This window comes from Heptranchias perlo, chromosome 16, assembly GCF_035084215.1.
Source record: "Heptranchias perlo isolate sHepPer1 chromosome 16, sHepPer1.hap1, whole genome shotgun sequence".
In the NCBI taxonomy this organism is placed as follows: Eukaryota; Metazoa; Chordata; class Chondrichthyes; order Hexanchiformes; family Hexanchidae; genus Heptranchias; species Heptranchias perlo.
In genome coordinates, this window is record NC_090340.1 from 20025716 (window position 1) to 20039562 (window position 13847).

Sequence of the window (13847 nt, forward strand, 5' to 3'; positions counted from 1 at the left end):
GATTGAATAAATAAGGAAAAATGTGCCATTGCTTCTTAAGACGGTCATCTTCATTCTTTGTGGAGGTTGAATGACATTTCAAAGCTTCCTGTCTCTGGGTTCTTCTGATGCAACTTAGAGCTTACTGATAAGCCTTTGTGTGGGTGTACATTCCAATGTCCCTACTTTGCATTCCAGCCTTCAGTCAAAGAATTATGGTGTGGCTCAAGATGAGGCCTTGAATACAACATTAATGGGGAAAGCACCTGACCAAGGTAGCTCCTCTTCATGTGAAGCTGTTAAAGATTCCATGCCCTTGGATATTATGTATTCCTTTGTATGTGAAGGTTGAACTACATCCAATAGAATAAGAAAGATATGTATGGTGGGTAACCTAGCATGTTGCAAAGATGATACCATCTGTATTGGGTCCATTTCCCTTTAGCAAGCTGTTAGTTGTTGAACTGTGAAGTCTTTTTTCATTCTGTACTCCGCAGGTATATGGTACCTTTGGTTTGGACTCCCGTTGTGATTTTCTTTAGTTGGTACTGCTACACTGAGCTAGCACAAGGCAACACTCGGCTTTTAACATCCTTTACAACAGGTATTTTAGTAGTTTTGGGATAGCAAGTAACCAAAATTGTGTAGCAAAAAGTCATACTTAATGATGCTTGGTCCACTTTTGATATGTTCTCACCTTCCCCTTCCAAGTCAATTACCAGTGAAGCAACATAGATTCTAAAATTATGTCTGGTAGCACCAGGACTAATCATGCTGGTAGACTGTGGGCATTTACAAATCTAAATTGTGCATTGCTGTCTTCCCAAAGAGAAGTGCACAGGTTTCTGCTCAAGATGCACAAGAAGTTCTTGAGGTATGGTGCTAAAATTGGATGATTCCTCCCACAAGGAGGGGAGAATTCACACTTGTATCCAATTACCCAGCAGCATTGGCAGTGGCCTGCCAAGCCTCTTGACAAGGAATTGGAACTGGTGTTGGGGGGTAGGAACAAAATATTTTTCATGTAGTTTTCCATTAATGCTTTAAGAATGAGGAAACTGGTCAGTGACTTGGAGCAATCCAAAGTCTCTAACTTTTTGTAGTAACATTTAATTAAACTTTAATAGAAGATCAATTATAAGAGTAATCTAGCCTTCCTGAATACTGAAATATGCTGTACTGACTGATGCCTGTAAAGTGAAGAGCAATGATTCACTAATGGTTTCTTTTTTTTTGTAGAATACTCCATCCCCATCCACAAGTACTGCTTCCCCGTTTTATTCTTGCTCGGAATGTTTCTGTGGTCCCTGGTTGAGTATCTGATCCATCGGTTCATTTTCCATATGAAACCGCCAGCCAGCAATTACTACCTCATCACTCTTCATTTTATGCTTCATGGGCAGCACCACAAGGTGATTGGAGGAAAGGATAGACTCCTTCCTGAGCTGAAGTTATAAGTAGGGCCTGCAGCTGCTTGACTTTTTTTTGTAATGAAATTCATTATTTTTTGAGCATCGCCATTTTGGAATTTTCAATTTGACAATGCATCTTAAATCTTTTTCTCAGAAAAGCACAGTGGGATTATAAATCTCAATTTATTCATTGTTGAAGCAGTTTGACATGTATAAAGGTTGCTTTAATGAAACTTTTTTAAAGGGAACTTCGCACATCCCTTTTCCACGAGGGCACAGTTTTTAGTAATTAACTAATCAGTTTTCCAAATTAGAATAGTCTTTCTGGATGACTGTGAAGGATATGATGAGTCTATTCTGGCAGTTGTTATACTATGTACTCCCTGGCACTGGCACCCATTTAAACTGTCAGTCAAAATTCAGACCTGGGGATGAAGCAGCAATTTTACTGCACTTCCATTATGACTATTCTGAAAGTGCATGCTTTGAAGATAGCTAGCAGAATCCCAATTTTACCAATTTTTCTTTTGTAAGTGATGTCGCATGGAGATGTACCTTTTTTATTCAATACACTTTATATAAAACCACAAATTAAACAAAACCTTAATATTTTTTCAGTAATTAAATAGAGCAATTGAATGAAGTAGCCAATATGCTCCTCCCTTCATCCCATCCTTCTGCTGAGTTATATCTAAATGCACCATTAAAGTATCTAGTGTAGATTCACTTAAATAGGTTTGCCTAATCTGAAGAAATCTGATGAATTTCAAGGGAACAGCCCAACTTATAAGCATTAATTGTAGCCCTGGGATGTAGTGCCTCTTGTGCAGCAGTAAGGTTAGTTCTAGTATTATGCACTAATTTTATTATTGTACTTTGCAAGAATATAGTTGGAAAGATTTTGTGTAAGTATTGCACACTTATTGATGTTTTGACATAGCTAATGCTTAAGTGATTGTACAGTGTTGACCAAATAAAAACAAACCTCCAGTTTAGATTTGACATAGGTAACTGCCCTTAAGGAATGTCCTTGCATGACTTGATCTGATGTTTTCTACCACTATATTTGGGCCTCATTCTGAACAACATCCTTAAATTTCTTTCTGGGATGTTGACCTTTTTAGTGTTTTGCTAGGTTCTGAAAGTGTTGCAATCCTGTAAGTTTTTAAAAGCTCAATATAATCTTGAGCTGACAATTTTGAAAGCTGTCAATCCATGGTTCTGTTCTGAACCGTAGTGCTGGCTAATTGAGTGCTGTCGCAGGCAGACTGATTCCACTCAGTACCAGCTCCTGGCTTTGAAATCTGTCAAATGTTATCCTGTGCACACAGGATTTTAACAATCATGTTGGTTGATATACATCAGCTTTTTTTAGTCCATTCTTTCCTGCCATTTATTCTCCCACATCCCCTTAAGAATCTCCACATCATCGTGACTAGAGAATCATAAGTTACGGCACAGAAGGCTGCCATTGTGTACATGCTGGTCAAAGAAGAGCTATCCAGCTTAATCCCACTTTCCAGCACTTGGCCCATAGCCCTGTAGGTTATGGCACGTCAAGTGCTCATCCAAGTACTTTTTAAATGTGATGAGGGTTTCTGCCTCTCCCATCCTTTCAGGCAGTGAGTTCCAGACCCCCACCACCCTCTAGGTGAAAAAATTTCTCCTCAGCTCCCCTCTAATCCTTCTACCAATTACTTTAAATCTATGCCCCCTGGTCACTGACCCCTCTGCTAAGAAAAATAGGTCCTCCCTATCCACTCTATTTAGGCCCATCATAATTTTATACACCTCAATTAAATCTCCCCTCAGCCTCCTTTTGTTGTAAAGAAAACAACCCCAGTCTATCCAATCTTATAGCTCAAATTCTCCAGTCCTGGCAACATCCTCATAAATCTCCTCTACCCTCTCTAGTGTAATCATATCTTTCCTGTAATGTGGTGGCCAGAATTGTAAGCAGCACTCGAGCTGTGGCCTAACAAGTGTTTTATACAGTTCTAACATAACTTCCCTGCTCTTATATTCTATGCCTCTGCTAATAAAGGAAAGTATTCCATATGCCACCTTTATCTACCTGTCCTGCTATTTCCAGGGATCTGTGAACATGCACTCCAAGGTCCCTCACTTCCTCTACACCTCTGTCCTCCCATTTATTGTGAATTCCCTTGTCTTGTTTGCCCTCCCCAAATGCATTACCTCACACTTCTCTGGATTGAATTCCATTTGACACTTTTCTGCCCACCTGACCAGTCCGTTGATATCTTCCTGCAGTCTACAGCTTTCCTCCTCACTATCTGCCACATGGCCAATTTTTGTATTATTTGCAAACATCTTGATCAAGCCCTCCCACATCCAAGTCCAGATCATTAATAGATACCACAAAAAGCAAGGGACCTAGTACTAAGCCTTGTGGAACCCCACTGGAAACAGCCTTCCAGTTGCAAAAACACCCGTCGACCATTACCAAAAAATCAAGTGCCTGTTTCATGATTTTGAAACAGAGTCCGATCTCCCATTTCTGTATTACACAATCTGGCCTGCAAGCTCATCTCCAGGGATGTTATTTTGATCACCAATCAGCAGTAATGGTTCCTTTTCCTTTCCCAGACTGTTAGATTCATGGTACTTTAAGGATTTTTTTCCTTCTTTGGGGCATTAACCTCTTGGCACTTTGTTTTCCATTGTCTGGGGATAATTATAACTTTTGGCAATGATCCAATATTGCCCATTTTACATCAGCTGCTGCTAGACACGTCTCATTTTCATCTCCATTAATTTCAATGGAAACAAAAATCGGGAGATATGGTAACTTTAACTTTTGGCGATAGTGTGAAACGGGTGCTATCAGACTGGACACCAGTTCTACATCTCCTGATTTTTGTTTCCATTCTATTAAAAAAAAAAGAAATGAAATTGGGAGAAATGTATAATGACAGTGCAAAATGGATGATATTGGCTCAATCACCAAAAGTATAAAATTACTGCCTTCAAATTGAGAAGCCTTAAACATCATATTTACTTTCCCTTAATCAGTTCCATAATCATCGCTGAGAATGCAGCATTCTCTGTGCTCCCCAGTATTATCGTTCATGGAACCTTTTGAAAATTAAATTTATTGTGCTTAAGACAGTTTAGTTTCTGATTGTCAAGTTGGTGAGCTTTAACTCCTTGTGGTAGAACCATCATACTTTGCATTTAAGAGAGGGATAAATAAGAATTCTTGGATAAAATATTCTGGATTATATGAAGTCTCCATGCCACCAAGTTCCTTTTGAGCTTCCATGGTAATTCACTGAGACTACTTTGTGATTCTTTATCCCATTAGTAAAGCTTGGCAGTTATCAGTTTTATTTGACAAAAGTTTAGGTAACCCTGTTGCCAAACTATTGCTACATGTGCACTAGAATGTACACCTTGGTTATGAGCTAGCAGGTGAAGTATCACAGGATTTTGCAAGTTCATTTCCCCCCGCATAATCTCCTTGTACTATGTGGTAATGGCTGCCATGAATCATTGAGGTAGGCAGCAACATCCAATCAGAGTTAATCTACCATTCCCCCACCCACCCAAAGTATTGACACTATTTTTGATGTAGTGCTAAAGGTATACGAGGATCCTTTTTTTATTTTCCTTTTTAAGTCTTCCTCGTTCTTCTGCACAGTTTGATTTGTAATGATTGGATGTCACAAATTTTAATAACTTGTTTCCTTGCTGTTTAAACCACACCTTGCATTGCAGTTGCCTGCATCATAACTGGAGGCTATGGGCAGAACATCTGCAGTGTGGGACTGGTGAAGATCACATGGTTCTCGTATTGAGGTGCCTAAACAGGCTTTTGGTCAATGATTCCTGCCCCTCCAAAACTAAGTGGACTAATGCTAAACTGATGGGTAAATTACTTTAAAAGAATCAGGGAAACTGTCCTGAACATTGTGGCATCAGAGAAGAAAATATCACTACAAAAGTGCTCTTGCCATTTGAAAAAGAAATTCAATTTACTGATTTTTCTCCTTCCTGTGGAGATCCATTATTTCAAACCTCCACTTTCACCCTGAGCTGCTCTGATAACATGGTGTACAGTGCACCACAGAAACCACTTTGGACAGCCAGGATACTGAGCCAGACATGCCTGAGCCTGGACATTTTAGAACTGGTTTGAGTATTGACCACCACAATCAGGTGACTTTTTAATGAGGGTATTTTTGTGCTGAGGGTACTCTCTCCTCTCACATCCCTCACCTCAGCTTCTTTCTGTAATGCAAAGAAGCTTTTGTTTACACTGTGTCTGATGAAAAATTTCCACTATCCATCTAGTTAGGAGATTGGGGCACCATTCTAGGAGGGGGGAGAGCGAGAGAGCGACTTTTCCAAATCAAGGATTTCACTATTTTGCAAATTTCTCTCCCTCTTTGCTCCCTCCACCCCCAATTATAGCACAAAGTAAATATCAATGCAGGCCAGGTTTTGAATTCGAGGAGCAAGTGATGTCCTACTGCTTTTTTAAGTGTGAAAGTTGCATCTTCTGCTTGCTCTTGATGTTAAAGACCATCTGTGTAATTCTGCTACTCTTAATTTAACATATACAAATTAGTGCAAAACTGTTAACTCTAAGTTTTGCACTAATTTGACCTGAAATGTTAACTTTTTTCTCCAGATGTTGCCTGACTTGTTAAGTATTTCCAGCATTTTGTTTTTATTACAAATTAATGCTGTTGACAGTTGAAGGTTAGGAGGTTGTGTTCTGTGAAAATTGTGCATCTAAGCAAACATGTCTGTAAATACATAAATTTATTCTCTCTCTCCTGCAGTCTCCATTTGATGGTTCACGTTTGGTGTTCCCGCCTGTTCCAGCGTCATTCGTTGTAGGGTTATTTTTTGCTGCTTTCCACTTGCTTGCTCCAGGAGCATTTGGCAAGTCTATCTTTGTTGGAGGTCTATGTGGCTATGTCATCTATGATATGATACATTATTATCTACATTATGGATCTCCAAAGAAGGGCAGCTACCTCTATGTACTTAAAGCATACCATGTTAAGCATCATTTTGAACACCAAAAATTAGGTATGTACGACTTGTTTCCAACATGTTCACATTTAATATTGGGTGGGGGGGGAACAGCAGAATTTACAAACTATTAATGATCTAAGCACAATTAACTTTTTTCCCCATTTATGCCTAACTAAGCAGTTGCTTGTCCATTCCTTGCAAGAGATGCAAGAAAGGTCCAAGCTGAATGGAGGTCCATTAACCCGTGGAGCGTGAAATTTCTTTTTAAACCGTGCACACCAGTTTGTGAGTTGAAGCTCCACTCTAGGATTTGAGCCTGTAATCTATGCTAAAGGCCCATGTAGGGTGAGCTTTTTGAGTATTTCATATAAGCCAGTTTTGCCAACGGTTAAGTTTTTTGGCTACCTTGCACTTTTTAGGAAAGGAAAATGCACATCTTAGATTTGAGTGAATATTGGCGAGTGTGACTCCTGATGATGAAGTTAGCACTTTGTTTAAAACAGCAAATGGCTGCTCTCTGAGCTGAAAATTTCCCCTGTGAAACCATATTAATGAAATCCTAAAAGTAAATTGATGCATGCCAGGAGATCGCAGAAGTCTTCTGTGAAGTAGAAATTCCAAATGCGGAGTTTCCCTTAATATTTTTCTTCCCACGTAGTGTTGAGCTTCATTCTCTGTCCAAGTGGGCATGTGACTTCCTCGGCCTATCTTATACATCCACTCAAAGACATCTACAATTCTACCCCCCCCCCCCCAAGAAAAAAACCATAGCATCCAACTGATTTGAATGAAGACTTTTGCCCCCACTACTCCACCTGGAAGTCTATTCCAAGTGCTGATTTACGCTGAAGAAATTATTCTTAGCACATCCCAAATTCGCCTTTTACCAGTTTGAACTGATGCCCCTTTGTCCTATTGCCATGGCTTAGGGTGAAGTGGTACTCCAAATTTACCTTTTTTATACCATTTACTATCATGTACTTTTATAAGATACCCTCAGTTGCCTACTTCCCTCATGGCCCAATCTTCTGACTTTAGGGATCAGCCTAGTGGCTCTTCTGCACTGCATCCAGGGCTTGAATGTTTCTCATGTCTTGAGCAAAGCTGTGCACCATACTTGAGGTGTGGTTTGATCAGAGCACTGTGCAATTTCATCATGACATCTGACTTGCAGTCCACTGATTTTAGCAATCTAGTTCAGCATTAAGTTAATTTGTTTGCTGCTTCACAAGTGAGTATGTTAAGTCCCAATACCATAGATCTTTCAGCCTTGTTTGTAGCCAGTTCTAGAGTATTCACAAGGTATGTATGTCACCCATTTGTTTTTTTTTTCCAATGTGCAGTAATTTGCACTTACCTCACAATTATCTTGTGCCTCTTTCAATTCTGCTTCTATGGCATGTAGGGTGAGAAGCAGTTTTTGAGACTAAATTATCCTGAGAAGCACACGACAGACTACGTCATAAATTGTCCAGCTTGTTAATATATCAAACTTCCTCTTTTGGCAGGCTGTGTGAGCCTGGAGTCTAATTACATGACTTTCTTTGAATTCGCATTGCAGATGAAAATCCCATGAAAGACATCCTTTTATGGGAGGCCCTACATTCCCAAGTTTTCAATCAAACTATTTCTAAACTTGACATTTCTGAGATGCTTTTTGTGTTTCACTCTTGCAGCAATTTTTGAAAATAAAACTCTCAAAATAAAATATTTTCAAGAAACTGATCTGAATTCTTGCCTCAGCTGACTGGGGGTGGGGTGGAAGAAATGTGTTTACCAAACCTTCCATGGCCCGATTTATGGACTATGCAGAACTGGCTTAAATTAGGAGAAATAAGGGAACGAAGAGGGACACTGTCCAAATGTGTATAAAATGTTCAAAAGATTAATACTCCCTCAGATTACAAGCCACTTGTCCTGTGTGGATGGTCCAATATAGTTGAGCATAGATCTGAAGATGCACTGCTGAATAGAATTATTTTTTTCTGGGGGGTGGGGGAGGTGCTTCTCCCATAGGAAAGGAGAGACGCTGGAAGTTTTTCCCCCCCGCGGGTAGGTTAGATTCTCGGACTAAACCTAGAGCCCCTGCCTTTTCATATCTCATTAAATTATCCTGCTGTTTCCCTGGAGGTGGTGGTTTGCTCTGGGAAGCATTTCCTAGGTGCTGTGGACCTGCTGTGTTTCCCCTAAATTGCCATTCATCATGTGTGAACCTGAACAATGAATGTTTGCTGGTTTTAGTTGATTTTGGGGGAAGGGGGGAGAGTAAGGTGTGCACCACAGCCAGGCCTGATCAGGTTGTGATTTATAATCTGCATGTGTACTTTCATTGGGGGGGGAAGGGGGTGGCTCACTGGCCTGTAATCAAGGGTGGGATTCCCAGCTTTTTCCTTGCCATCCTAAAGCCCAGAGAGACAGTCTAATTGAAGTGCCTGGCTAAGATAAGCATAGACTAGGGAATTAGCTTGGGACCCTCCAGTCTGTAAGACTCAGTGCCATTCTACATTATGTATTTATTTACACATGTATTTAAAGTTTAATTGGGACATTATCTCGTATAATGTAACTTCTAACCTGTAGTTTGTTTCTCCCCCACCCCATTTAGGATTTGGAATTACTAGCTGGATGTGGGACTACCCATTCCAAACCTTGATTCCAGAAGAAATATTCGAGAAGAGTCACTGATGTCTACGATCAGTCTCCAGATCCACACTATTAATGCCTTGTCAATCAGCCAGCCTCTTGAGAATCTCTGTCCCGATACATTCCTACATACGGCCAGAACCAAGTCTTCAGCTACGTGTAGGATTCCTTCTACAGCTAGAGAATGTAAAAAGCTTCACTGCTTTCTGAATTGTCCAAATATTATACCCCACTATTTTCTAACACAAGTGCCTGATCTCGGGGAGCTGTATTGCCTGTTGATCAATATTTATTAATTGTTAAATGTATATTTTTTGGACCTTGATATCTATAAATCTTGTCAAAGCAGTTATGTATTGTAGGAAGTATTAACACTAAAGTTTGGGCTTTTGAGTTTTAGGCAGTTTATGGTTAGTAGGTAAGAATATTGAAAAGAAAAAGGGAAATCAACCTGCACAATTTAATTTATCATTCAGGTTTGACTTGTTTTGTTAATTTCCATGTTAACACGTGAGGAACAATGAAACCCACATTCCAAAGTTTGAATTTTCTTTTCTTATTTTATCATCTAACTTATCAGAGAAGTCTCTATACTTTCCACTCTCCAATTAAAGCTTTGTCTGCACAAAAACCTTTTACCTTTTTAATGTTGAGTTTAGTTTGGGTTTTTGAGTTACAAGTATCATGTTATGCCCTCCCAAGTAGTGTGGTTTCCAGATTGGCTGCTGTTCTGTGAAGTTCAGGTTGTAATATGATGTTGCTCCACAAACTCTTCCAGCCTGTCTCTTTTTCATTTTAATTACTCATCTAATCCTTCCAGCACCTAGACTACAGCTGCCAATCACCATGCATTTAATTCTCATCTTTAAATGTCAGACACTTGTGCACCACATCATGCTTTTTGTAAGATGCTTTACATTCTGTACATTTTGTAGCTGCTTTACATTCACCAGTATTTAATATAAACATGGTGTATAAGAAAAATTACCCTCTCTGCCTTCTTAAGGATTTTTTTTAATATGCATTTTGCCTGTTCTTAAACACCTTATGCAAAAATAGCAATGAAACCTTTTGAGCTTGTAGTGTGATTTTGGATTCTGCTTGTCTATGGGTAAGAGGGTTGCTTTACACTATTATAAATTTGGTTGCTTTACCAGTCAATTCACCGAACAGTACAAACCAGTGTATGCAGTTGGAAGTTCATAACCAGCAGAGAAAATTTGGAAGGTCTAGCAGTGAAGGTTAGAGGGAAAATGTTTCAACCATAAAGGGAGGCTATGGATGCTGGAAACATTGCATGCCCTTTGAGTTAGTTACTATCTCTCATTTAGGTTTTTAGTGCTGAATGTCATTGGATGGACCCCACCTCCCACCCCAAAATCAGGCCATGATCCAAATTGTTCCTCTTAACACTCGGGTCTTGTATGTTTTGGACACTGACTATTATGTGTAATTTTGGGTTGACTAGCTCCACAACTTTCTGGGACAGTATGCTGGCTTAACTATGCAGTTTAAGAAATTTTCATTTCATTTCTACTGTTTTACTACAAATGTTGAATTATTGTGAATGCTTGAGATTCTATATAAGGTGAAATGTAATTGTAAATAAAGTTCTGTATATTTTGAAAGTTTTTTGGTCCAAATTCTCTTCCCAAGCAATATATTTGTGGTAATTCCTTTAGTTGCAGCATTCTAATAATGTCACAGGTTTTGACCAAATTTAGAATCAGAAATGACAAGTGTTTGTTTCAAGTCTCACTGGCTTGTGATTAAACTCTGGTCAGTCGCCACAATTTCTGGGAGATGCCTGTCGATCAAAATACAGTAGGAGTTTTTATATATAGGCCGGAGCTTTGAAGTATATAATGCATTATTTTTATACTGTGCCTATACATTGATTTATTGTGCACATTTTTGTGCACTAATCGTTTTTAGTTTATAAACTAAGATCTTGCATTAATTCTTAGAATCATTGGTGCTTTTTTAAAGCATGATCTGTTTAAACTAAACCCCTAGGTCTGGTAGTTACCTAATTTCCTTTGCAAAATAGGTGTCAGCTATAGTGGGCCAATGTCTGTTATTGCTTGCTGGAACATTAAGCTGCAGTTTGATTACTGGCACTGACTCAGCTTAAATATGAAACACAAATGAATTGCCAGTTTTCTTGAAGGAAAAGTTAAACTGAAGGATTAGCAATCTAAAACAAATACATCTGTTTCTTCTATGTAATGCTCTTTCCTTTCTCAATTCTGAACTTGGGAGTAAAGTTGTTCCTCACATATGGAATGTCACGTTAAACAGAATCTTAAAATTTAGAGGTGAAATTGGGCATTATTGAAATGTTTTCTAGGCCTGGTGTGTTGTGGATATGTGAACTTTTTTACAAATAATTATGAACTCGGTAAACAGAGGGATGTTTTAAAACTGTCTCACTTGAATGCTACTGTTGGGGGGAGGAGGGTCCTGTGAAGCTCTGCGTTTAAATTGCAGGGTGGAATATACCCCATGTACAGCATTGCCCCAGTAATTCAAAATGTAGAATCTTGTGTAATGTTAATGAATTTATATCTGCAGCATTGTATCAAATTGCTTTTTATGATTAAGTGTTAATAAATTTCTAGTTTCTAAAATGAACTAAAGTGAGGTCTACAAAGAATTTTGTTGCAGAATACTGATTTGTAACCATAAAACTAATATTTGATCGACCAAGCACTGAGTTGTCAGACCACAATTCATTTTCCATCTATCTATTTAATAAACATGAGCATTTCAAAAGGCAATTGAAGAGAAGTTGTGGTCTATTGCCACCAGTTTAATTGAGATCATTTTATTCAACTTCCAAATGGGAAGACAAGACTCTTCCTTGGACACTTATTTGTTCTGCTTTAATCTCGTGATTTCCTTTTTCCTTTCTCTTCTTCACCTACCTCTTCTCTTTCCCCCCTCCCCCCTCTCTCTCTCTCCAAGACACTTCCCATGAGAAGTGCTTGGGGAAATCTGGTGAAAATCATACTGAAAATGGAATTGCCTGTATATGGAAAGCTAACTAAGTGGAATTGTAATATCACAAGTGTTACAGAAAGCACTCTTTGCTGCACTCATTTTACGTCACAGTATGCTGGGAGGAGGGCTCCTAAATCCTGTGTGTGATCAGGTTGTTTTCTCTATTAATTAGATTGTGGCATGTTCAGCCCACAGCTGATTGGATATTTTCTTGGTTCTTCAGTGTGAGGTCAGTAACCATGGGGCATAGATTTAAAGTGATTGGTAGAAGGATTAGAGGGGAGCTGAGGAAAAAAAATTTCACCCATAGGGTGGTGGGGGTCTGGAACTCACTGCCTGAGGATGGTAGAGGTAGAAACCCTCATCACATTTTTTAAAAGTACCTTGATATGTATCTGAAGTGCAGTAACCTACAAGGCTACAGACCAAGTGCTGGAAAGTGGGATTAGGCTAGGTGGCTCATTTTTGGCCAGCATGGACTCGATGGGCCAAATGGCCTCCTGTGCTGTAAATTTTCTATGATCAAGATAGCTGCTGTATATCGGATTAGGAGCTGAGATTAGGAAACCCTTAAAGGGGAAATCCTTTAAAGGTTTCAGGATGTTCAAGGGGAAGAGTAATAAAATTTGCCAGACAAAGGATCAATTTTCCTCTTTCACAAATCGTGCCTAGGAAAGTTAATCTAATTGACTATTGCTATTAACCACTGTGGAACTGATTTTAAAAAAGCAGTTTGTTTGCTAAAATAGAAAGCTTTTACTTGGCAGCAGCATTAAAATTGCTGAAGTAGTTCATGTGTTTTAGCCTAGCCTGTATCACCTGGATTCTGTTCTGCCATTGCTGAAATTCTCCGTTTGTACCCTGACTTTGAGAACTGAGGAAATTGACTCGAAATGGTAGAGACAGCTCCTAGAATTTGGACTCTGACCACAGGGCGGGAAGACGCCTTTCCTAATAGGTAGCTGTTAATTCTCGGGTTTTTTTCTCTCGCCCGTGGCTCACGCATAACCATAAGAATGTTTGCCGACCTCTTTTTAAGGGCTCAAGGAAGTCATTTAAAGCCGCCTTGTAACATTCTATTTAGGTCAGTCAATCTTTCCTATTAGATTTAGTACAGTTTACTTTGTGGAAATCAATATCTGTCCCTCCAAACTGATTGTGACCTTCTGTACAGTCTTTATACAATGTTCAAACATTGTTCCTTATACTCTTGTTCAAACAACAGTGTTAAGTAGCTGTGTGACCTGCAGAAGGACTTCCAGCAATGAGATAACAGCAGTCATTGGTTTTGATGAAATGGTAAACGGGGGGGGGGGGGGGTGAAAAGTACCTGAATCATAAACCTGTTCCGTAATATTCCGAGTATTCCAAACCTCTCAATCGCCTCCCTTCCTAGTCCAATTGTTTAACTCTACATTTAAAAGATAAAATTCCACTTAGTTTATGCTTATAGGGGACAGCTCCTGAGAGTGTCACATTGAAAATGTTTTCATTAATCTTTTTTGACCATTTCTACTTGCACTGAGTGTTTGTGCTTCATCCCTGCTTAAAGGTGAAGGAATTTTAGTTACTGCTCATTTAAGAATGTGAGAGACCTGGACTGTCGTCATGTAAATTTACTAGATGTACTTTTATCATTATCATCCTGCCACGTTTTAGGACTCTGGTCATTTTTGCACGGAAACGATCGAGGTCCGAGTATTTTAAACTGTGATTTGAGATAAAGCTTGCGTTAAGAGTGGTTAGCCTCTCGGGACAGCCCCATGTTGGGTTATGAATTTAAAGTCAACGAAAAGTTGTTAA

At 39.2% G+C, this 13847-nt stretch overlaps 1 protein-coding gene across 1 annotated transcript in view; it reads left to right on the forward strand.

Moving 5' to 3' along the window:
* fa2h (fatty acid 2-hydroxylase) overlaps nt 1-11680 on the forward strand; it is a 94503-nt gene extending 82823 nt beyond the window's left edge. Inside the window, exons 4-7 of the mRNA XM_067997755.1 lie at nt 477-583; nt 1219-1391; nt 6200-6452; nt 9004-11680. Of these exons, the coding sequence (XP_067853856.1) occupies nt 477-583; nt 1219-1391; nt 6200-6452; nt 9004-9083 (613 nt within the window). The 3' untranslated portion in view covers nt 9084-11680. The remainder of the gene's footprint in view (nt 1-476; nt 584-1218; nt 1392-6199; nt 6453-9003) is intronic.
* Nucleotides 11681-13847: the final 2167 nt, after the last annotated feature.